Here is a 24,116-nt window from a genome sequence, read left to right on the forward strand (position 1 = left end):
TCTGTCCGCTCCGTGTAGCGCCTGCAGTGAGCCCTATTCCCAGGGCTTTCCCTCAGCATCTCATCTCTGGAACACAGGACACCCTCACAGGCTCTCTCCAGGTGGCAGCACCCTCTCTGCCCCAAGACTCATGACAGTAGAGATGCACAGGGAGGCAGGCATCCTACAAATGTGTGAGAGGACGTAGGTTTACTCCCCAGGAGTAACAGTGGGGCAGTCACTTCTGGACCATCCCAAACCCAGAGCTTGCACCTGGGGCTGGGGCGTCTCCAGGACATACTCACAGCCTCTGGCAGTGACCCAGGCACAGTCTGTTCCCGTCACAGGGTTTTTGTTTTCTGTTTTATTTTTTTAATTTTATTTATTTATTTATTTTGGCTGCATTGGATCTTTGTTGCTGTTGTGCGGGCTTTCCCTAGTTGGGGTAAGCAGATGCTGCCCTTCATTGCAGTGCATGGGCTTCTCAGTGTGGTGGCTTCTCTTGTTGCAGAGCACAGGCTCTAGGCGCGCAGGCTTCAGTAGTTGTGGCACTCAGGCTCAGTAGTTGTGGCTCGCAGGCTTAGTTGCTCCACGGCATGTGGTATCCTCTTGGACCAGGGCTCGAACCCGTGTCCCCTGCATTGGCAGGCGGATTCTTAACCACTGCACCACCAGGGAAGTCCCAGTCACAGGGTTTTGGCCCACCACTGCCCAGCACCAGTGTGACGTACAAACAACATGAACTAGGAAAAGGAAAGTAAAAATGAAGCAGACATACAAAAGAATAAGCCCGGGACTTCCCTGGTGGTCTAGTGGTTAAGACTCCGTGTTTCCAATGCAGGAGGCCGGAGTTCGATCCCTGGTCAGGGAAGTAGATCCCACATGCCACAACTAAGACCCAGAGCAGCCAAGTAAGTAAATAAATAAATATTTGAAAACAAAAACGAAAGAATAAGCCCAAAAGTCTCATTAGATTCAACAGACATAAAATTACTCTGTCACGTTGCTGTGAAGGTTTCTGTGTGCATCCTCTCTGTCTGTGTTGGCCTTTCCATTCAGAGCGCAAACCAGGCACCACCTTTCAAGGAGTCCTGATCTAGATTAGGACTGAACGAAACAAGTTAAAATCTCACCCTTCGTACTGCACCCACAGAAGAAAAACTGTCAGGGAAGGGGAAGGATCCAGTGGGGACTCCAAGGAAGGGGGGACCTGAAGGCAGTGATGTGGCTGTGTTGACCTTCCTGGACCTGCATGCATACAGGTTCTTCCTCAGACACGTTAGTCCTTCCTGTGATACGCATGTTGTGGAGCAGGGTCCCAGACCACAGTGTTGGTAAATAAAGTTTTATTGGAACGCCGCTGTTCATTGGTTTACTGTTGTCTGGGTCTGGTTCAGTTCCTATTAATGGTTCTTTTCCTGGCTTCCAGGCAGATGCCTTCTCGCTGTGTCCCCACAAAGGGGAGTGGGATAAGGAAGAGGTCTCTCTTGGACTTCCCTGGCGGCACAGTGCTTAAGAATCTGCCTGCCAATGCAGGGGGCCTGGGTTCGATCCCTGGTCCAGGAAGATCCCACATGCCGCAGAGCAACTAAGCCTGTGCGCCACAACTATTGAGCCTGTGCTCTAGAGCCCGAGCCACAACTGCTGAGCCCATGCACCACAACAAGAGAAGCCACTGCAATGAGAAGCCCACGCATGACAACGAAGAGTAACCCCCACTCACCACAACTAGAGAAAGCCCCCACGCAGCAATGAAGGCCCAACACAGAAGGCCACAGCCCTATGGGATTAGGGCCCCACCCCATGACCTCATTTGACCTTAATTACACCCTCACACACCCCACTCCACAAAGACATTGGGGGTTCCACTTGTGAATTTGGGGGGGACACATTTCCATCCATAGCAGTTCCATATTGTTTCTTAGAAAAAAACATGATGTGTTGATATTCATAATTTTATTTTACATCAGTTTGGTGTCCTGGGGTTTTTATACCCACAGTAAATTGGAAACGTAAGGAAATTTGGTGGTTGGCAGGGGAGTGCCTCTGTTTTAGATCCCACCCCCTCTTCTGAGTGCCTCCAACTGACAGTGTCCCTGAGCTGAGCTCCTGGTCTCTGAAGCCTGCCACGCGCCAGTCGAGGGCCCTGGGGGAGCTAAAGAGCACCACTGGGACCGGAAATGAGCTTGTTGTATTGGACGGTAACGAGTGTCTAATGACCATAATCAGGCCAGGGACAGTGCGCTGGGAGACAGACGTGCGGTGCTGAAGGGGACGCAGGGCTGCACGCGAGGGGCCGCGGACAGAGGGCAGAGGCGCACAGCATGGCCGTGTCCGCAGCCGGGACCAGTCCTGGTGACTAAGGCACAGGGTAACATATGCACTGTGGGCACCGCAGGGCCTGGGGTGTGACAGGCATGTTACCTCCTTATTCAAGGGCACCTGGGTGGTTTTGGTTTTTCACAGTCACAGTGTGTACTGTAAATACAGCATCTGCTGGTGTCAGGGTTCCTGTAGGGTGAATTCTCAGAACAGAATTTGAAGATCACAGGATATGTGCTTTTTTAGTGTTTATCAGTATTTCAAACCTCCCCTCCAGAAAAGGCCGCACCAACGCGTACCCCATAAAGAGATGTGGATGAGAAAAGGGTGTTCTCTTTGTAATTTGAGAGCTTTCATTTGAGAACAGTAAGTCCCATGGTTTTTTGGTGTATTTTTTTAAATCTCCAGCACCCGGTTGGGTACCTGGCTTGTGATAGACTCTCAGGTGCCTACTGTTGGGTAAATAAAGCAACAAAAGGGTAGTTCCCTAGTGGTCTAGTGGTTAGGATTCGGTGCTTTCACTGCTGTGACCCTGGTTCAGTCCCTGGTTGGGGAACTGAGATCCCAGAGCAAGCCACACAGCGCGGCTGAAAAAAAAAGAATGAAAGACCGCCACGCACCCCTCGGCAGCCCAGAGTCACACACGCCTGAACACACACAGGTGTGCAGGAACCCCACCTACCCTTTCACTCAGCCGCATGTCCAGCCTGGACCGCTCCTCACTGTGATGAGGGAAGCTGTGATGGAAGCTGTGGAGGTGGCCTCTCCGGCCCCGGGAGTCAGGGCGTGCTGGGGGCCCTCTGGGGAGGGACGGGGTGCTGTGTGTCCCTCTCAGTCCACTCCTGAGCCCCGGCCGCAACTGTGAGTGCTCAGGGAGGAGCTGCCGAGCGAGCCTGAGACAGTCGCAGAGCGTCTGCGGTGCTGCACAGGGCCATGAAAGGCCCAGCAGAGGGAAACTCGTGAAAGGGGGTTTCAAAGGATGTCACGAAAGGCCCTGAGTGCCAGGTGTCAGAGTCTAGGCTTTCAGTGTGGACGCAGGGTCTGGTCGAAGTCTTTGAACGAAAGACTGGCATGATGAACACAGCGTTTGAAGGCAGTCAGCGTGCAGGTGTGCATGACGGATCAGAGGGGAGGGGTTTCCTCACAGGGCACGGAGGGCAGGAGAAGGGTCCGTGCAGCAGGGTTCTGGGAGTGGCATTAAGGGAGGGGACGGGCTCCGGGAGGTGGAATCAATACGATTTGCAAACAGAGGGCTGGAGGGAGGAGGACCTCCATTGTCTACCCCGGGTTAGGAGTGGTTAGGACGTGTGGGCCTTTGCAGGGATCAGGCCGCGCAGGTCAGCACTGTCCAGCAGTGCCCAGCGTTTACCTCTGGTGCTTCTCGAAACCCAAGTAAGGGCGTTAGAGAACTGGGTCTCTGAACTGGGAGGCCAGCAACTGATAAAAGGGGCATTTTCCTTTAGTTCTTTCAGAAAGAGCCCCGTTGTAACCCAGTGGGACTGGCGAGGGTTCCTTGGGGTGAGTTGAGGGTCCCCAGATTTAAGGAGATGAAAGTCCCTGCAAATGAGGAAAATTCCTGCATGGGTATCTCTTGAGCTCCTTCAGTTTTCACTAGTGAGTTTTTGATGGAAAAGGTTTACCTGGTACACAGGGAACAAGAAACGGCACGTGATTAATGAATAAATATCCACGTGATAGGATTAAACTCAAATTTTTTTTTTTTTGGCCGCACCACACGGCTTGCAGGATCTTAGTTCCCTGACCAGAGACTGAACCCGGGCCACAGCTGTGAAAGCACTGAGTCCTAACCACTGGACCACCAGGGAATTCCCTAAACTCAGTTTTTATTTAAGCACTTAAATCAGTTAGTCGCTGATAGCATTGAGAGCCTGTTTGCAAGAAAACACTTTAAACTTTGTTTTCCCAGAAAGTCAGAACTAGATAGATATCCTGTATCATTACCTCCTTCCCCGTTCCCTGCCTCCCATCCCCTCAGGAACCGTCCGCCAATCTTCCTTTCTCTGTAGCCACAGATGTTTCTTTCTTTCTTTTTTTTTTAATTAAATTTATTTATTTATTGGCTGTGTTGGGCCTTTGTTGCTGTGCACAGGCTTTCTCTAGTTGTGGCGAGCGGGGGCTACTTTTCATTGCAGTGCGCTGGCTTCTCATTGTGGTGCCTTCTCTTGCTGCGGAGCATGCGCTCTAGGCTCACGGGCTTCAGTAGTTGTGGCACGTGGGCTCAGTAGTTGTGGCACACAGGCTTAGTTGCTCTGCGGCATGTGGGATCTTCCCAGACCAGGGCTTGAACCCGTGTCCCCTGCCTTGGCAGGCAGATTCCCAACCACTGCACCACCAGGGAAGTCCCCACAGATGTTTCTTCTATCACTAAGAAAGCAAAGAAAACAAAGGTCCTGCAAGACCACCCTCAGACCCGAGCCTCGCTCTGTAAGCCCCGCAGCGGCCTCTTGCCTGCCCTGCCTGCCTCCCATGTTCCTCTGGAACTTGCTAGTCAGGCTCTGCCCCACCCTCCCCAGCAGCTGCTTTTACAGAAGTTAACAGCGTTCCCCTAATGACCAAGCCCACGTTTTCACCCCCCGGTGACTACTTCTGGTTTTTCCTCCACCTGCCTGATAACTCTGTCACCTCCTTTGCCTGTTCCTTTAAATGCTGGTTTTCTAGCCTTCAGGGGGCGTGGCCTTCTCATAGGTGTAGCTGCAGGTACAGGTGGATACAGACGGATTTCCCACACACCACATGCCAATGAGTCATGAATACCTGTCTCCCACCCGAGTGGTCAGCTCAGCCGCGGCCCCCAGGAAGCAGCTGCCTCACAGCCGCCTGGACATTGGTGCGTACCTTGTGCATAGCTGGGTCAGGGACCAGGCTGATGCCATCTTTTCACCTGCCTGCCTGCTGCTTTGTGTGCTATTGTTCAGGAAAAAGTGGCACCTTCCAGGGCGAAGGTGGGAGTCGTCACAGCCTCTTCCTCTCTCTCACGCCCACATCCGGTGGTCACGGATTCTGGGGCCTCTCCCTCTGGCCGCCCCGTAGCTGACCTGCATCCCCTCGGACAGCGCCAGCCTCCCCCACTGCCTCCCCTGCCCGTCCACTGCCCGTCCAGCCCTGCCCTCGAGCACGTCACCCTCTCAGCCCATCTGGGACGGCTTCTCCATGCTGTAAAGCAGGAGTCCCCACCCCCCGGGCCACGGACCAGTACCGGTCCGCAGCCTGTTAGGAACTGGGCCACACAGCAAAAGGTAAGAAGTGCGTGAGCGAAGCTTCATCTGCATTTACAGCCGCTCGCTTTACCACCTGAGCTCCGCCTCCTGTCAGCATTATGGTGAGCTGTATAATTACTTCATTATATATTACAACGTAATAATAATAGAAATAAAGTGCACAATAAATGTAACGCCCTTGAGTCATCCCCAAACCATCCATCCCCACCCCCCACCCTGTCCATGAAAACATTATCTTCCACGAAACCGGTCCCTGATGCTGTTGTAAAAGCCCATCGTCTTGTTTCTCTCCTTAAAATCTCTTGGGGGATTAGTTCATCTTTTCTGGCACCTCTGGATCAGTCTTTTCCTCCCTGACTTTATAGCAACCACCTTCCCCTCAACACACACACAGCAGACACAAACAGACATAACAGGCATGTTACCAAACCGAAGTTCAGTCGCCTGAAAAGCAAAGTCACTCTCCTGACACCGGGCTGCGGTGAAGGAAAGTACAGCTTATTGCAGGGCGCCAAGCAGAGGAGTGGGAGACGGGTCTTAGACCTACCCCACCTTGGTCTTTGAGTGAGGGTTGTTTTTTGTTTTGTTTTGTTTTCCAAGGGGAAGAACAAAGAGGCTGGAAGCATCATAACCGTAGTTTCGGGAGTCAGGATGTCTCTGGCTTACGATTCGCTGACCAGGTGGTCCATGGCCTGGGGGTCTGTTAGCTCATCTTGGCCCGGAGACGCAACCTGAGTTTGTACATTAACGACGACATCTATAATAGCAATTTGAGTGCATTAACGATGTTCTCGACAACAGCAGTTCTAGTCGTCTGACTGGTCGATTCGTGTTCATTTAGCACAGGACTGAGGTCAGAGGGGACAGGAAAGGGAATAACGTTTTAGGTAGAGAAATTAATCACACTCGCTAAGGGAACTCGGTCTGCGCGGGGTGGGGCCTCCGTTTCAGACACACAGCAGCACAGCCTTGCCCGAAGCCAGGCTGCCACTGGCCTTCGTATCCCAGTGTGAGCGTCTGGAACGCGCCTCCCCTCCCACCTGGAGACGTGGTTCGGGGCTTCAGGCTTTCCAGTACCCAGTGCCACCCCGCCCCTGCCCTGCCCGGGGCCCGGCGTGCACCCACCTGTGGGCTGTGAGCTGTGGCCTGTCTGCCCCCCACATCCCTGCCACCTCGACTGGGCCCTTGAGCGCGGCACCTGCACCAGCATCACGGCGGGTTGCCCGACATCTGTTAGCAGATAAAGTCTTTCTTTCCCCTCAGGGTTTCCGTGAAGAATGTTCAGATATGACACCAGCGCTAACGCCCTGTTGTGGTTGTTTTTGCCCCGACAACAGACGCTTACTCGGTCTCCTCTCTCTTATCCAGTGTTGAGCGTTCGTGGCATTCAGGAGGAGGTCCCCCCGGCACCCCCGCCCGACGCTCAGCTCCTGAGGCTGGATAACATGCCGAGGGCGTGTCCAGGCGGCCGGCCCAGCAACACCAGGTGGCTGTCCAAATGACAGTGGCCTTGAGCACTCTGACTACAGGGCCAAGCTGTCCCAGACCCGACAGATTTACCCCTCTGAGCTAGAGAAATGTGAACAGGTGATCTTTCTGCATGGAAGAGTTTCTGTCCTGTGAATGTGCATTTGTCAAAGCAAAACGTGGAGCACTCCCTGCCTTCCTTTGGTGGCGAGGACCAGGGAGTGCGCGCACTCGGTCTCACAGCGAAGGCGGCCAATTTTACCGGAAGCCCTTGGCCTTCACTCCTCAGTAGCCAGCCTGTGTGGGAGCCTCGGGGGGCAGGTGGCCGGTCCCGCACGGAACCCCGGGCCAGCCACTGGTAGTCACTGGCTGGCATGTGTGTCCCCACCCCAGGCCTGCCGTGAGTTCACCACGTGTGTCACCAAGCTTCTCCGGGAGCAGAGCAGGATGAGGCCTGTCTCGCCCAAGAAGATCGAGCACATGGTGGGTGTCATCCACGCCAAGTTCAACAGCATCCAGGTGCAGCTGAAGCAGAGCACCTGCGAGGCCGTGATGACCCTGTGCTCGCGGTTCCTCGATGCCAGGTCAGGCCCCACCTATCCCTGGCCTAGGACCCCAGCTGATCCCAGGGTCAGCTTTTTTTTTTTTCCTTTGGATGCATGGGGTCTTCATTGCTACGCGTGGGCTTTCCCTAGTTGCAGTGAGTGGGGGCTACCCTTCGTTGCAGTGCACAGGCTTCTTGTTGCGGAGCACAGGCTCTAGGCACATGGCTTCAGTACTTGTGGAGCACAGACTCAGTAGTTGTGGCGCACAGGCTTAGTTGCTCCGCAGCATGTGGGATCTTCCCGACCAGGGATCGAACCCGTGTCCCCTGCATTGGCAGGCAGATTCTTAACCACTGCACCACCAGGGAAGGCCGCCAGGGTCAGCCCTTAAGAAGAGGAACCAAGCTGGTGCTGGCTTGGGTCTAAGTTCTGGGGGCCCCAGAGCCTGTGCAGGGGCTCCAGCCACAGCTGCAGGCGTAGCCCTCACACCACCTCTTGGAAGGCGACTGGAGTGCTGACTGCTGCCGTTACAACCTCTAGAGAATCAGAGCTGCGGATGAGACCCCGTGTGTGGTCGCCAGCTGAGGCTGTCTGTCTTTGCAGACATAAGCGGCAGAATTTCAGCAAGCAGGCCACAGAAGGGCTGAATGAATATTTTTATTCCCATTTGAGCAATCCTTACCCCAGCGAAGAAGCCAAAGAGGAGCTGGCCAGGAAGGGTGGCATCATGGTCTCCCAGGTGACGGTCCTTGCCTGCTACACCTCCCTGAACCCAGAAGGTTCAGCCCAGGGAGGAGGGCACCCAGGGAAGTTCACGAAATGTGTGGAGCAGGAGCCGGGTGGGCCCAGGTCCCGGGTCTGGGCTGTGAACACCAGGTGTGGGGACTCCCTGAGGCAATGGGTGTGGAGTGTGAGGTCCCTAAGGTGACACTACAGACTGTATCATGACCTACTCAGTGAACTGTAGTATTTAGGATTTAATATTCTTATATCAGAGGGATGTGCTGTGTTGCATAAGAGGGGTGGGGTATAAGCTTTAGGAGAAGAAAGAACTCGGAGCACAATTGGGACTTAAAGTGATAGATCAGCTCTCTTGCTAAAGTACAAGTTCAGTTATCCTGGGATAAATTCAGCCATGTGCATTGCCTGCTTGTTTCTCAGACAGTCCAGTGTGTGTGGCTGGAGGTGCAAGACAGGTGACATCTGTCTCCAGATGGGGAGCAGTGGTGCAGATTAGAGAAGGGACCCAGACAACCTTGGGCACCCTTGGTAGTCGGGGCTACCACTGTTCTCACGGGAACTGGGATGGGGGGGCAGGGGAAGGCAAGAGCCCAAGAAATATTTCAGAAGGTTTTTTATTTTGTTTTGTTTTTTAATTTATTTATTTATTTTATTTTTTGGCTGCGTTGGATCTTCGTTACTGCGCACAGGCTTTCTCTAGTTGTGGAGAGCAGGGGCTACTCTTTGTTGCAGTGCACAGGCTCGTCATTGCGGTGGCTTCTCTTCTAGAGCACAGGCTCTAGGCGCGCGGGCTTCAGTAGGTCTGACACATGAGCTCAGTAGTTGTGGCCCACGGGCTTAGTTGCACTGTGGCATGAGGGATCCTTCCCGACCAGAGATCGAACCCGTGTTCCCCTGCATTGGCAGGCAGATTCTTAACCACTTGGGTACCAGGGAAGCCCCCAGAAGGTTTTAAAGTGAGAACGGTTAAGTGCAGGCAGCCCACAAGCAAGAGGCAGGATCAGGAAACACCCACGGAGCAGCGTGGGGGTCGGGGCGCAAGACCCCCCCTCGCTGGCAGCAGGGAGGGCGGGCAGAGACACCGGCTCGCTGGGTATCCCCACCCCCGCCCCCCTCGCCGGCAGCCGCCTCCTCTCGCTGTGCCATTGGAGGGACTACGTTTCCAGCCCAGTCAGCCTGTGCCCTCGGTCACCACCCGCGGCCCCGGTCCCTGCCAAGTCCAGCCGTGACCTGGGGACAAGGGCACTCGGGAGCCCCACAGGGTCACTCAGGTGTCCCAGTCACATCTGACCTCACTCACCCTGGAACGGCTGGGGTGTCCTCAGCACCTTGGCCGGAGCTGAAGTGGGGGCTGTGCCTCTGGGGCTTCGAGGCCCGAAAGAAGCGGGAGGCGTGGCAGCTCATTGGTCACCACCAGCAGTGGTCTGAAAACGGCCAGAGTCACTCGGGGGCCTGGCATCGCCAGAGAGCACCCATCTGAGGAGCGGGTTCATTGCAAACAAAAGGATGAAAAGCGCCAGCCACATTCCAGTGGCTCCTGCTCTGGGGCAGGGTCCTGAGACCCCCACCCACCAGCAGCAGAATTCTGTGCTGGGAGCCCCTCCCCACGCCGGCGGGTCCTGCAGATGGAAACGGCTGACGGCTGAGGGAGGGCTCCGAGTGTGGGGTACAGATGTCGCGTAGGCTGTGAGGTTCGCCTAAGCAGAAAGTAGGTGGGACGGGAGAGCACCCTTAGGGCAAAGCCTGTTGCAGATGAGGCAACAGACATTTTCCGGACAGGATCAGCGGCAACTCCAGGCGGAGGAGGCCCGAGGGGGAGAGGGCGGGAGAGCTGAGCCCACGGACAGCCTGATGGGCGGAAACCCCGGGGGTCTGCAGCTGTATGGGCCAAAGAGGCCAGAGGGACTGGGCAGGGAGTGGTCGGTGGCCCCGAGCTACGGCTGGTGGAGAGGACATCCCGCTCCTGTATGAGGGGCTGGGACGTGCCCCGTGGAGAGGGCAGACCCTGGCCTGGACCCGCTTCGCCACAGCCGCCCTCCCTCACCCACACGGGCAGCTTGTTCTTTGTCCCTCTAAAATGTCAGTTGAATTCAACATGGAAATCTTTTCTTTCTTTCTTTCTTTTTTTAAATATTTATTTGATTTCACCAGATCTTAGTTGCAGCTCGCAGGCTCCTTAGTTGTGGCATGCAAACTCTTAGTTGCGGCACGCATGTGGGATCTAGTTCCCTGATCAAGGATTGAACCCGGGCCCCCTGCATTTGGGAGCACGGAGTCTTACCCACTGCGCCACCAGGGAAGTCCCCTCTGCCATTCTTCTGCAAACTTAGTCCCACACAGACATGTCAGCATGTTCCTTGGAGGTAAGTGGGAACCAGGTGCTTACCTGGCGTGGTTGAGAGCAGGTGGCCCTCACACCGAGGGCAGGAGAGTGGAGGAACAGGGAACACGTGGGGCTTTTTCTTTTCGTGGTTGACAGTGAGAGGATTATGGAGGGACATTAAAGAAACACATTTTTAAGGAAGAAAAAGTCATCCACAGTCCTGCCACATAACTCAAGTATATTTCTGTTCATTAAAATACACACTTTCACTGCAGGGCCAGGTGCCTTACTTTGGGATGTGTCTCCACGCTCGTAGGAAGGCACTGCCCAGGGTCTTACCCAGCCGATTCTGCCCCCAGGGGGCATTTTCATTGTGACAGCTCTTGGGGAGAGGGGAGGACGCTACTGGCATCTGGTAGGTAGAGGCCAGGGATGAGCACGCTCGGTGCCCAGGACACCCCCCAAAGAGTGACCCACAGGGAGAAGCCCGCCCTGGAGGTCTCGGTGCAGGTTTGGAGTCAGAGCTGGGCTCAGGCCTCTAGGCCCTGGACCAGCTCCTTGCTTACAAGATGCGTGTGACTGCAGCTCCCTCCCAGCTGGCTTTGAGGACTAAACACAGGCACTCAGCTCAGTGCTGAGCTCCTTCCCCTGCCCTGTCACATGGTCCTTATCCTTTGATAAGTTTTGGATTCGATTGTGTTCTCTGCTTAAACTGCATTCCCAGAAATGCGGTTACTGACGCGTGTCTCCCACTATCCCGGCTGTTCCCTGCCACTCATCTCTCCGAGCGTGTCACACGCATCCTGTCTTCCCTCCAGCTCCTCCCCCTCCTATAAGCCACGCCAGTGCCAGAGTGGCCCCAACACACTGCAGACCTTTCCCTGGGCACACGGTTCATCGGCACCACCTCCTGGGTCCCGGCCTCTCACCCAGCCCCTCACCCAGCCCCAGGGCCACGCACTGTCACTCGGTGATGTCCCTCCCCCGCCCCTCGGCAGTCTGTCCACGCCGTGTCTCATCGCTAGGTCAGCTTTTCCAGTGCCTTCCATCTCTGTGTGTCCACAGGTCTCCAACTGGTTCAGCAACAAAAGAATCCGGTATAAAAAGAACACAGGGACGTTTCAAGAAGAGGCTACCATTTACACAGCTAAGACGACAGAGGACGCCACCCGAGTCGGGGGCCCGGGGAGCCAGGCCAGCTGCCCTTCGATGCCCAGCTGCAGTAAGCGAGGCCGCCCGGCCCAGGGTCCGTCGCTGCCACGTGGCCGGGCCCGCTGAGCTGCGTCCGGGGAAGCAGCCTGGGGCCTGCGTTCGCCTCTTTCTCTATTGACACTGTGAGGCTTCTGTTTCCGTTGGTGATTATCCCACTCAAATCCACACACCCCTGCAGGCTGCGTGGGTGCTGTGGGGACAGACAGTTCACCCAAAAGGCTGGTTTCCCCACCCGCACAGGAGGGGCGGGGAGCCATGGGAGTCACCGTCACAGCCCCTTCCTGGGCCCGGGGGCTGGTAGATCCCACCTGCGGAGTCGCGGCGACTCCCAGGGCAGGAACGCTTGTCCCGCCCATCCAGCTTCCTCTGGCCCCTTTCCCGTGACCAGCCCCAATGACGATGACACACGTACCACCCTGCGGTGCTGGCCTCCCTTTGGCCCGCCCCTGGGGGAGGCAGCCTCCTGGCCCAGGTGAGTCTCGGGCACAATCCGAAGCACGCCTGTGGGGTCCCCGACACAGCGACAAGGCAGACGCGGAGCCCAGGTGGGTGGCAGGTCCTCGGAACCGGCCACCTCGGCCGTGTCTCAGTGCACCACGGGGACGGATGCGGGCCAGCGGAGCCACCTCCGGGGGCACAGCTCCGTGGGGCCCGCTCGGCAAAGACCTGCACCCCTCACGGAACTCGACGGCCGCTGAGGGCTTTGCCTGTTGGGAAGGAGCCCTCCCTCCCCGAGGGTGCCCGTGCCCATCAGGGGAGGGCAGGGGTGGGCAGACAAGGCCCCGACTGTCTGCAGGGGCAGCTCCACCGGGCTCGGACCCTGCAGCGCGTTCGTGCCGCGGCCTCACCAGCCCGGCCGCCCCCTCGGCTGCCGCCCAGCTGGGCCAGAGTGAAGCTGCATTTTGGAGCCGTGGGTCTCAGCTGTCTCGGGACGTGCCCTCCAGCCAGGATCGGGGGGGGGGGGGCGGGCATCGCTCTCGCTGTCCCCGGGGCCTCCCAGCCTCCCACCGGCAGTCTCAGGGCCCCACCCCACAGGCAGGGCTGTCCTGAAGAGGCTGCACGGGTGCGGGGGTGACAGGGCGGTGCAGCAGTGGGCAGGGCCTTACTCAGCCGCCTGTTTCCTTCAGAGTCGACCTCCCCACCCGTTTACCCCCAGCCCCTCTTAAAGGTGCAGGCAATGGAGCGGGTGGTGCACATCCCATCACCATGGCAACCCCACAGCCCACAGGGAGCACCTGGGCACAGCGAGCGCTCTGACACCACCAGGTGGCCAGACGTGCCCCGCGCTGCTCTGCTGTTGCCCAGGGCTCAGCGCCCCAAGCACAGTGGGGGCGAACGTGTGAGCGTGAATCGGGGTGAGGGTTCCACGGACTGCGAGGCGGGGCGCCAGTCACCCCCACATCACACGCGGGAAGGTCGGGGTTGTGGCATGGTCACCGGCCTGTGGCACCGTCCCCTGCCCTGGGCAGGCACAGAGGCTCTTCCAGAGGGCAGGTCTCGGGGCCGAGGCCACCCCAGGTGGGAGCCATCTCCTCGGCCCTGAGCTGCCCTTTGGCTCCCAGTCCCACACTGGGCCCCAGCCTGTCACCTCCCAGGCCTACGAGTGGACCCCTCCCCTCACCACCCACGTTCTCCTTCTGGGAGTGTCGGCCTGTGGTCTCCGTCCGAGGGCAGAGCGTGTCCCCCTGAGGCCAGTGTCCTCGTCTCAGCCGCTTTCAGACGGAAGGTGGGCAGGGCCACGCCGGCCTCTCGGTGTCCCTGTGCCACACGGTGAGGCAGCCCCTGCAGGACGTGTCTTGATTCAGTTGTCCTCTGTGGCAGCTCCTTGGGACGGACGTGTGGGAGGTAATAGCTGAGACCGGGGCAGGGGACAGGATGGGGTGAGGAGCAGGGTCTCGGGCCTGATGGGGTCGGATGGGGTAGAGGGTGCAGGCAGGAGGTGCAGTTCATCCTGTTGAGGAAAGTTCGAGAGTGAGGAAGGTGAAGGAGAGCTTGTGAGTTGCAAGCCCTGCTCTCGTGGGCTGCAAACAGGACTCACCTTGGAGCCGACAGGCTGAGAAGAGCCGTTGCCAGTAGCAGTGTCCCCTGTGGGGGACTCCTGTGGACAAACATCCCAGGGTCACGTGTGCCTGATACGGCCCCGCACTGCAGACGGAGCCCCCACGCCGGCAGCCATGGGCCCTGCCCTCCTGACTCCCAGCCAGGCCCACACCCTGCCAGGTTCCTGGGCCTCTTACGACTCACTGAGTCTCACCACGATGTCTTGGGGACCACCGTCAGCTCCGGGCCTGCCCGGGTCTCCCTCACCCTCAGAGCATGTGCCACGGTGCCCCATCAGTCCCGTGCCAGGGCCTGGCCCGCGGAGGCCAGTTCCTGCCAAGGAAGCGGGTTCCATGTGCAAGGCCAGCTGTGACCCAGGACAGACCCCTCTGTCCCTCCCCTTGGCGCCTCTCATGGTTCTTGGCGTGTTCTGAGCCGCCTCGGGGATCCGGGGGGCGGGACGGGTCATCGGTCCCATGGCCCCCCTCTGACTCTCTGTCTCTGTCTTTTCAGGTGAAGCGAATGGTGACTGCTTCCCCTGCTGGAGACCCCGGCAGTGTCACCTCAGATGCATCTAATTGAGCGTTGGGGTGAGCAGAACCGAGGTGTGACCCGCCGTGGTTCCCTGGCACTCGTGTCGCCTCCGAAAACCCAGAACTGACAGCAGACGGCGCTCCCTGAGCTGACGGCAGGCGGCGCCTCTGGCTTATCAGCTGGGATTGGAAATGGACGGAGGTGCTGCACGTTCTGCCAACTCCATCTGGTTTTTTTAATAGTAATTTTATGGTGAAGACTGTGACTTGTTTCTTCTGGGACCTGGCACAGATTCTCGCATAAAAATTTTGCGCTGATTTTAACTTCAACGTCCTTCACTCCCAGATTTGCTCCTGGAAATTTGGTCCCGCAGACCGCGCAGGCGCAGGGCTGCAGCCCTGCAGTTGTGCGAGGTGTGACTCTGTCTGCTCACGAGTCCATCCGTGTGCCGACTCGCCCGGACACCGCCTCCCACACTCTCTTCTCTTGTGTCATCTCGTGCAGTTTAGACTTAAGTCTGTTGTGAGCTCAGAATTTTACTGGGAATTGGTTTGGCACTTTTCTTTTCTCTGTTAATATAAATTCCACCATTTTCAATTGAAATGTCATTATTAAAGAGGATTAACTTCCCAAACACTTTCGTGCGTCTGTGTTCCTGAAATCCTGCTGGCGCAAGGCTGGGCGCGTAGCATCCCCCAGCTCCCTCTCTGTCCCCTCACCCACTTCCTCCTCTGGGTCAGCCTTCAGGTGGGGCCTTCCCTCCGTTTCCTCCTCCTCTTCCTCTCACTGGGAATGCAGATAGTAGAGCCGGGCTGTTGGGAGAATTAAATGAGCCTGGGCTCAGCCCAGCTCGGGGCCCTGAGCAAATGCACTGCATCGGCCTGTCAGTCAGCATCACCGTGGCCCTGACCCCACACTGTCCGCTGCCACCATGACCAGCATCTGAGCTTCTGTCTGGAGTGTTTCATCTCTGGACACAGAGTGTCCTGACCCCCGTGCACCTCCACACCAGCGCACCCCCAGATCCTGGCCAGCTGGATGCATCACGCCTTTCCTGGTTCTCAGCCGCAAGGCCCCCCATGCCCGAGAGATCCCTCTGTCCTGTCTCCAGCCCCTGCAGGTGCCACCACTGTGACGCAGACACCCTAGAGAGGGTTGCAGACAGGAAACAGGTCACGAGAGTGAGGGTCCACCGGGTCACAGGCGTGCAGCATAGCAGGATCCCGGCCTGCACCCCGAAAGACTGAGCACGGGGGTCTCCAGGGATCAGAGGACCTCAGCCCCTCTCCTCCTCTGGCTCCCATCCACCCTGCACATCTGCCCACCCCAACCCGTCACACCAACGGGCCTCTAGGCAGCAGCTGGCTGCTCTCACCTGCCGTGTTACCATACTGCCCTCCACGTCTCCATTTCTGTTGCTTTTAAGGGCCAAGAAATGGATTTCTATGCAGGTAACACAACGTCAGCCAACGGTGTCCAGGCCCTGGCCCCTTCTCCACCGGCAACCACTGCAGGCTGGTCCTCAGGGTGTCCGGCCAAGATGGTCTATGATGGTCTGAGGGTGTCCCTGCATACCTGTCCCCCCTTGGCACGCCCTGCCTTTCTCTACACGATGCATCTTAGGGTGGCCACTGCCTCTGTGTCTGCGAGGATCTTCCCCCGGTGAATGCAGTGCTATGGCAGGAGCCCCTCGGCCCCAGTGCTGGGGCCTGGATATTTTAGGTAGTTCCCATCTCTGCAGCCCTGAGCCCACGATGCCCCTCAGCTTGCATCTCCGCGGTGCTGTTCTGCGAGCCCACCCCCAGCCAGGCTTTCTGCATAGCTGGCGCTTCTTTTCTTCCCCTCACGGCCCTGCAAACCTTCAGGGTAGCCAGGGACAGCCATCAGGACCTCCCCCTGCACCTGTGATGTTTCCACCGAGCCTTCTCATCCCTGCCCCAGCAGGAGCTGTTAGGAGGCTGGGCACCGCAAAACCACAGCCTGGGGAGTCTCAGGCAGTCAAGGCTGTTGTACAGCCCACCCAAAAGGAGACCCCGTCCCCATTAGGAGTCACTCCCCATTCCCCCTCCCCAGCCCCTGGCAACCACTAATCTACCTCATGTCTCTATGGATTTGCCTGTTCCAGACATTTCAGGTACATGGAATCATACATGTGGCCCTTTCTGTCTGGCTTCTGTCACTCAGCATGTTTTCAAGGTTCACTATAGTATATACAGCATGTGTCAGTGCTTCATTGCTTTCTACAGCCAACATCCCATCGCGGACGGTACCTTTGAGACAAAGCCTTAGGGAGGTGAGCAAGGGAGTGTGCAAAGGTGCAGGGTGAGCACTGCCCAAGGTACCCACACCGGCAGGAGGGCGAGAGGTGCCAGCCCTTAGAAGGGGCCAGGCCGGTGTGAGCAGGGGGCACCCCAGGGGGGACGCACATCTTCACCATCCACTGCTGCATCAAGGACAGACTGCAGGACTTCCCTGGTGGCGCAGTGGTTAAGAATCTGCCTGCCAATGCAGGGGACATGGGTTCAAGCTCTGCTCCGGGAAGATTCCACATGCCGCAGACCAACTAAGCCTGTGCGCCACAACTATTGAGCCTGTGCTCTAGAGCCCGTGAGCCACAACTGTTGAGCCCATGTGCCGCAGCTACTGAAGACCATGCACCTAGAGCCCGTGCTCTGCAACAAGAGAAGCCACTACAATGAGCAGCCCGCACAGCACAATGAAGAGTAGCCCCCAATCTTAGCAACTAGAGAAAGCCGGTGTGCAGCAATGAAGACCCAACGCAGCCAATAAATAAAATAAATAAATTTATTAAAAAAAAAAAAAAAAAAAGAACAGACCGCAGGGCTTCCCTGGTGGTGCAGTGGTTAAGAATTTGTCTGCAAATGCAGGGGACATGGGTTCGATCCCTGAACAGGGAAGATCCCACATGTCATGGAGCAACTAATCCCGTGTGCCACAACTACTGAAGCCTGAGCACCTAGAGCCCGTGCTCCACAACTAGAGAAGCCACCGTAATGAGAAACCCACGCACCGCGACGAAGAGTAGCCCCTGCTCGCTGCAACTAAAGAAAGCCCAGTGTGCATCATCGAAGACCCAATGCAGCCAATAAAAAAATAAATGAATAAATTTATTTAAAAAGAGAGAGAGAGACAATCAGAGACTCAGAGAATCAGAGGGTACAGTCGGCTTTCGAGGAGATTCACAGCAAAGAGGTCACCAGAGTTCTGCGGAGAAACTGAGGCAGTGCCCGCGGAGAGTGGCCAGGCAGGTCCTGTGGGAGCAAGAGTGTGGGATGCGCCAGGACGGGTCGTCTGGACACTGGAGAGGAGGTGGAGAGCCTGGGCGCTGGAGACAACCGGGCGAGGCGGTCCCAAAGGAGACAGACAAGTTGCGGGTCCCAGGTGGCCCTGGAGCCAGCCGCTCACTTGCGCCCTCTTGTGGCTGTGGCGAGAATGCAGCTCGTGGTTGGCTTGGTCGCCAGCTTCAGGCTGAGTCTGAGTCTCAGAAGTTTTGGGGGGTTTTTTGTTTGGGGGTTTTTTGGGGGGCGCGCCACGCGACATGTGGGATCTTAGTTCCCCCACCAGGGATGGAACCCGCGCCCTCTGCAGCGGAAGCGCGGAATCTTTAACCACTGGACCGCCAGGGAAGTCCCTCTTGGAGGGTTTTAATTTGAGGAAATTAGGTCAAATTCTGCACATACAGTTGCACTTTACAATATTTCATACTGCATTGTTCAAAAAATGCCTGAAATGTGGCCACACGACAGTAAGCGGGCTGTAAGGATTACAGGAGCCCTGAGGAGTCACCAGAAACCCCCTGAGCCCATCCTGCTGGCAGAGTGGGGGCTGGTGGCACCTCCACGAGACAGGTGGGGACACTGAGGCTCAGAGGCTTCGTGACCTGCACCCCAGGCCCCCATTCAGGAGGGATCCAGGCAGAGCCAAGGCTGTGAGCCTGAAGGCAGTTCTGGGTAGACTGCTTATAAGTATGGTTGCTCAAGATGGCAATTTTCTAAAATCTATTAATATTAAAAATGCACACAGAGGCTCTTTGGTGGAGCTAATGGTGGATTCTGGAAGGGCTCACGCCAATGAGCACTTCTCAGAACCCCTGCTGCCAGTGCCCCTGTCTCCTCGGTGAGCCACAGCTGTCCCCCACCTCTGCAGGCAACCCTCCAACACCAGCAGCTCTTCTAAGAGCCTGTGCTGATGGAGGTGCCAACCGCTTATATGACAACACTGAAGGAGAGAGGGAAAGCTTTTTGCCTGAATTCATCAGTGGAGACTTTGATTCGATTAGGCCTGAAGTTAGAGAATACTATGCTACCAAGGGATGTGAAATTATTTCAACTCCTGATCAAGAGCATACTGACTTTACCAAGTGCCTCGAAGTGCTCCAAAAGAAGATAGAAGGAAAAGACCTGCAGGTAGATATGACTGTGACCTTGGGAGGACTTGCTGGGCGCTTTGACCAGATTATGGCGTCTGTGAACACTTTGTTCCAAGCAACTCGAATCACTCCTTTGCCAATTATAATAATCCAAGAGGAATCTCTCATCTACCTGCTCCAACCAGGAAAGCACAAATTGCACGTAGACACTGGAATGGAAGGTGACTGGTGTGGCCTTATTCCTGTTGGACAGCCATGCAATCGGGTTATGACAACAGGCCTAAAGTGGAACCTCACAAATCATATGCTTAGTTTTGGAACACTGGTCAGCACTTCCAATACGTACGATGGATCTGGTGTTGTGACTGTGGAAACAGACCGTCCCCTCCTCTGGACCATGGCCATCAAAAACTGACCCATGACTGACCTCCACAGCTGTGCCTCTGACTTACCTCTTGCCAACAACTTCACGCTCAACAAGAACAGTTCCCCTTGGCTGGAAGGAATCTAAACCGGTCCCTGGGAAGCCCACTAATTCTAAATACATTAATGTTTAGATCATCCAGGTAACATTATGAATGATGGATCTCAATTTTACAGTGAGGGGGAGAAATCAACATTTGTTAAGAAAGTAAATATGCTCTATTACATTCACTTGGAGAACTAATGTGAATCATTCCACTCTAAATTCAGTACTGATCACTCTTCTGTTATTCATCATTTCATGTATCCTAGAAAATTGTTTTTAATTTTGAAGCTGAGAAAGCTCTGTTGAGGCTCCGTGACGTCCAGCACATAAACCTCCCCCTCCTGTTCGTTCTTAAATGCTTGACACCAAACGCTACTTCTGTCTAATAATATCAGCTCTCTGGATTATATATATTCCCCTTCACTGAAAAAATCATTCCTTCTAGCTTGGGATGCTGGAACTGCACCATTTTATTTTGGCCTTAACGGTTTTTGGTATTATCTTTTAGTAATAAATAAAAAATCATTGGCCTGATTATTAAAATTTAAAACAGGTAGAACCTGCCCCGCAGCTTTACGCAGTGCAAACCCCGTGTTGCTGTAAGGAAAGGGACCAGCAGCTGTCTTCTTTCTGGTGCTACAACAGAGTGAGGGTTGCATTGTAAGTGGAGAATGAAACTGGGACCAGTTGAACTAGCATACAGTTGCACACACTTAATCATTAGAGATACTTTTTAATTATTTATGCAAGTATATGTGAAATTGAATCCAGATGTCAAATAAAAATATTATCAATGAAAAAAAAATGCACATGCCCTACTATGTATAAAATAGATAACTAATGAAAACCTACTGTATAGCACAGGGAACTCTACTCAATGATCTGTGGTGACCTAAATGGAAAGGAAATCTAAAAAAGAGTGGACATTACTCAGCTGTAAAAATGAATGAAATTGGGACATTTGTAGAGACATGGTTGGACCTAGAGACTGTCATACAGAGTGAAGTGAGTCAGAAAGAGAAAAACAAATATCGTATATTAATACATATATGCGGAATATAGAAAAATGGTACAAATCAACCGGTCTGCAAGGCAGAAATAGAGACACAGATGTAGAGAACAAACATATGGACACCATGTGGGGAAAGCGGGGAGGGTTGGGGGGGAATGAATTGGGAGATTGGGATTGCCATATATACATTACTAATAAGAAAAAAAATACCAAATTGTATACTCTAAATATATGCAGTTTACTGTATGTTAACTGTATCTCAATAAAAGTTCTTTAAAAAAAAAAAACAGCCTCGCAGACATAGAAATAAAAAAAGGAGTGGATATATGTACATATATAACTGATTCACTTTGCTGTACAGCAGAAACTAACACAACATTGTAAAGCAACTATACTCCAATAAAAATTAATGAAAATAAAAATAAAACACACACACACAAACGCACATACCCTTTCCCTCATTAGTTTTCCTTCTAAGAATTTTTCTACAGGTACATGCAAATGAACGCAAAATGATGCATTTCCTGCTACACTTTTGTAATTGCAAAAAAAAAAAATGAAAATGAATGTCTGTCAATTGGGGACTGTTTAAATTAGGCTGTTGAGCCATAGTGGAATAGTATACAACCGTGAAAAAGGCTGAAGCAACTTTTCTCTGCAATGCATTAATGTAAAGAGTAGGAAGGATAACAATTTGTGCACATTTTGAAATGGCGGGGGGCGGGGGGGGAGGTATCCAGATATCTCTGGAAGGTGACACAGGTCACAGCCATGGCCACTGGGGAAGGAACCAAGGACTGGGGGTTGGGGGAAGCAGTCTCTCATTTCTCTGTGCAGTAAACCCTTGGACAGCCTGCATTTTAGAAATCCCTAAGAGGCTTGTGCAGGGAAAGGAGGAGCAGCCCCCTTGGAACACTGACCACTCCCCTCAGCCAGTCCTGCTCTTTTTCCCCCCACTAATCTATGGCTTGGCAGTTCATGATCAGGGGCCCACGGGGGCAGGGTGGGGGGTTGGGGTAGGGGATCTGGAGACCACCACACAGGGAGAAAAGGGTGGGAGTAGGGTGCGTGGTCCAGCTGCGGTGTCCCACTACTGTCCACCAGGGGTCGCTGTGGCCCTGCAGAGATTACAGCGCTGGAGGCCTGGAGACCTGCCTCTCCTGGGCTGGAGACCCAGGGATACAAGAGCCCCTCACCTTGTAGCTGTGGGGTCCAAGGGCTGATCCCTGTAAAGGGCGGGGCTCGGGGCAGGAAATAAGACCTCCGCAGTTAAGCTTATATTCGATGTGTGCCTTGCAAAGTGTCTGACAACCCTCACCCTTGACCCCAGGGGGGCCCGCCCTCTCATGATATTTGCATATGTGTTTGCTGTTTGCATATAATATGCATGATTTGCTTTGTTTGAATTAAATATACGTGGGATTTGCATATCCTTTGCACGCTATTTGTGTAGCTTTTGAGAAATTTGTCTTGCCCTTGTGAGCCAGGTTGGTGGGAGACAGAGACTGGGGGATCCATGTCCTGGGCTGCCTCTGAGAGATGAGTGGGCACCTTTCGCAGGTTCCGTGAAATCACATCTCCATCACCTGGTCAGGAGCCCCAGGAAGGCACCCTCTATCTGCTTAGAGCTCCACAGAGCCACTGAGGCAAAAGCCACGTAACCTGGGCAGGGTTCCAAGCAGCTGGACTCAAGGCCAATTCAGAGTCTCAAGTCAAGGGGGCTACTCCGAGGGGTCTAGGCCAGAGATGGGTTTAAATGCAGGTTCTGGTTCACCAGGTCTGGGCCAAGCCTGGGGATCTGCATTTTCACCATCTCCCAGACAAGGCTGGCATTCTGGCCAGATGTCTGGGCAGGAGAGCTACTACAATTCTCTCTGATCCACACATCTTAACCCCAGTGCTCCCACCAGAGGAAAAATCCCTTCTAATATGCATCATACTAATTCATTAGCAATGTGTCTGGGGTGGATTGGTGATTTAAAAAAAAAATAGGCTGGCTTTAGGTTAGAGTTTTGCAAGTGGCAGCCATATACCTGGAATGTGTGAGCCTGACTGGGCTAACTGCCCCTCCTGGGTGTGGACCCTGCACACGGCAACCTTCCCTTGGGGCCAACTGAGACAGGGTGCTGCTGGGCTGTCAGCTCCTTGCGTTCCTTAGTCTGGAATAGCAATAAATTGGAAAAAGAGTGTGAATGAAATAAAAATGCACAGCATGAGAGCTGTGAGTTTCAGTTTTATCTGGGGCCACACTGAGGGCTATAGCCCTGGAGAGAGCCTCTCAGAGAGCTCTGAGCAACTGCTCCGAAGAGGTGGGGAGGAGGTCAGCATAGAGGAGATTTTGGAGAAGGGGACGTGCAATCACACACATCTTGGTAGAAAATGACTGCTGGTCACAAGGGGCAGATGTCACAGGTAATGATTTTAGTGCTTTTCTAAGTGCGAGAAGATGCAGGAAATTGGGTTCATAAAAATTTTCTCCTGAAAATATCTACCCATCTGAAGACCTGTCCTGCCAGTTCTCCCAGAGCACTGAGAGCCTCGTGTCTGACTCCACCCCGAAGTCCTTTCAGGATGTGTTGAAGGTGAGCAACTGCAGTGGCTAATGACCCTGGGATCCTTGTAGAACCAGGTGATGAGGGACTTTCTTCAGGCATGAGGGATGGCACCTTCAGTCTCAAACGCACATCCAAATGTGTAGGATTCCGATGTCCTGAATTTTAGAGTAAATCACAGACACAGGAGCAGCTTTGAAGGGCCTCCCACTGGCCCGTAATGGCACTGATTCACACAAGAATCTCCAGTGAGCGCCAGGATACTGAGCTGGTTCCTAGGCCGGCGCTATGGCAAACTGACCAGAAATCGGATTCCTACAGCAGGCATGTGGGCACTGTGGGGCTGGTGTGGGCCACCAACTGGTGGTTCACTCTGGTCTGGGAGCCCTACATCAACGGCAAGTTTAAGCAGGACGGTTAGGACTTCCCTGGCGGAGTTCAGACTGCGCACTTCCACTGCAGGGAGCAGGGGTTCGGACCCTCGTCAGGAAAATAAGATCCCGCATGCAGCATGGCTAAAAAAAAAAAAAAGGATGATTAATTATAAATTTATTTTATTTATTTATTTATTTATTGCTGTGTTGGGTCTTCGTTGCCGCACACGAGCTTTGTCTAGTTGTGGCAAATGGGGGCTACTCTTCATTGCGGTGTGTGGGCTCCTCATTGCAGTGGCTTCTCTTGTTGGGGAGCACGGGCTCCAGGTGCGCGGGCTTCGGTAGTTGCGGCACGTGGGCTCAATAGTTGTGGCTCACGGGCTCTAAAGTGCAGCCTCAATAGGTGTGGCGCACAGGCTTAGCTGCTCCGAGATGTGGGATCTTCCTGGAGCAGGGATTGAACCCATGTCCCCTGCATTGGCAGGTGGATTCTTAACCACTGTGCCACATAGGAAGTCCCAAGGATGATTAATTAAACTGACATCCCTCAAACCCCTCTGGTATGTGGTGGTGCTGCCTCCTTCCAGCTGCATCTGGAACAGCCCAGGCCCTCGAGGAAATACACAGCCCAAGTTACACTTCCTATGTTGGTGGAAATAGTTTTGGTGTGTGAACACTCACAGCCTTAAACTTCACTCTGAAAAGAAAAGAAAAACAAAGAATCGCCAGCGTACACCAACATCAGCAAGAGAAAGTTTGAAGAAGGACTTATTGCTAGTCTTGCCAGCCTACCTCCACGGAAGAATTGAGAAAACCGAGGCACAGGGAGATGTGTAGAGGCAGAACTTGAACTTGGGGCTCTGGCCAGCTGGGCTGGCCCCTGCTAAGGGTCCAGTCTCTCCTGACAGGTATCCCTG

At 54.5% G+C, this 24,116-nt stretch overlaps 2 protein-coding genes across 2 annotated transcripts in view; both read left to right on the forward strand.

Annotated features, from left to right (window-relative positions):
- PBX4 (PBX homeobox 4) overlaps positions 1 to 14,984 on the forward strand; it is a 49,675-nt gene extending 34,691 nt beyond the window's left edge. Inside the window, 9 exon segments of the mRNA XM_057710473.1 lie at positions 6,909 to 6,987; positions 6,989 to 7,127; positions 7,401 to 7,591; positions 8,156 to 8,291; positions 11,682 to 11,838; positions 12,189 to 12,241; positions 12,244 to 12,300; positions 12,361 to 12,384; positions 14,382 to 14,984. Of these exon segments, the coding sequence (XP_057566456.1) occupies positions 6,909 to 6,987; positions 6,989 to 7,127; positions 7,401 to 7,591; positions 8,156 to 8,291; positions 11,682 to 11,838; positions 12,189 to 12,241; positions 12,244 to 12,300; positions 12,361 to 12,384; positions 14,382 to 14,450 (905 nt within the window). The 3' untranslated portion in view covers positions 14,451 to 14,984.
- Positions 14,985 to 16,619: 1,635 nt separating this feature from the next.
- On the forward strand, positions 16,620 to 19,422 carry LOC130836274 (thiamin pyrophosphokinase 1-like). Its single transcript, XM_057708336.1, has 2 exons — positions 16,620 to 16,668; positions 18,570 to 19,422. The coding sequence occupies exons 1-2, from the start codon at positions 16,620 to 16,622 to the stop codon at positions 19,205 to 19,207; spliced, it is 687 nt and encodes a 228-aa protein (XP_057564319.1). The 3' UTR covers positions 19,208 to 19,422.
- Positions 19,423 to 24,116: the final 4,694 nt, after the last annotated feature.

This window comes from Hippopotamus amphibius, chromosome 15 (genome assembly GCF_030028045.1).
Source record: "Hippopotamus amphibius kiboko isolate mHipAmp2 chromosome 15, mHipAmp2.hap2, whole genome shotgun sequence".
Lineage (NCBI taxonomy): Eukaryota > Metazoa > Chordata > Mammalia > Artiodactyla > Hippopotamidae > Hippopotamus > Hippopotamus amphibius.

Bases quoted from the DNA above. Each gene is read 5' to 3' on its own strand.
- LOC130836274 (XM_057708336.1), top strand. From the start codon at position 16,620: ATGTGTCAGTGCTTCATTGCTTTCTACAGCCAACATCCCATCGCGGAC. The intron at 16,669-18,569 runs GTACCTTTGAGA...CCACCTCTGCAG, and splicing joins CCAACATCCCATCGCGGACG to GCAACCCTCCAACACCAGCA.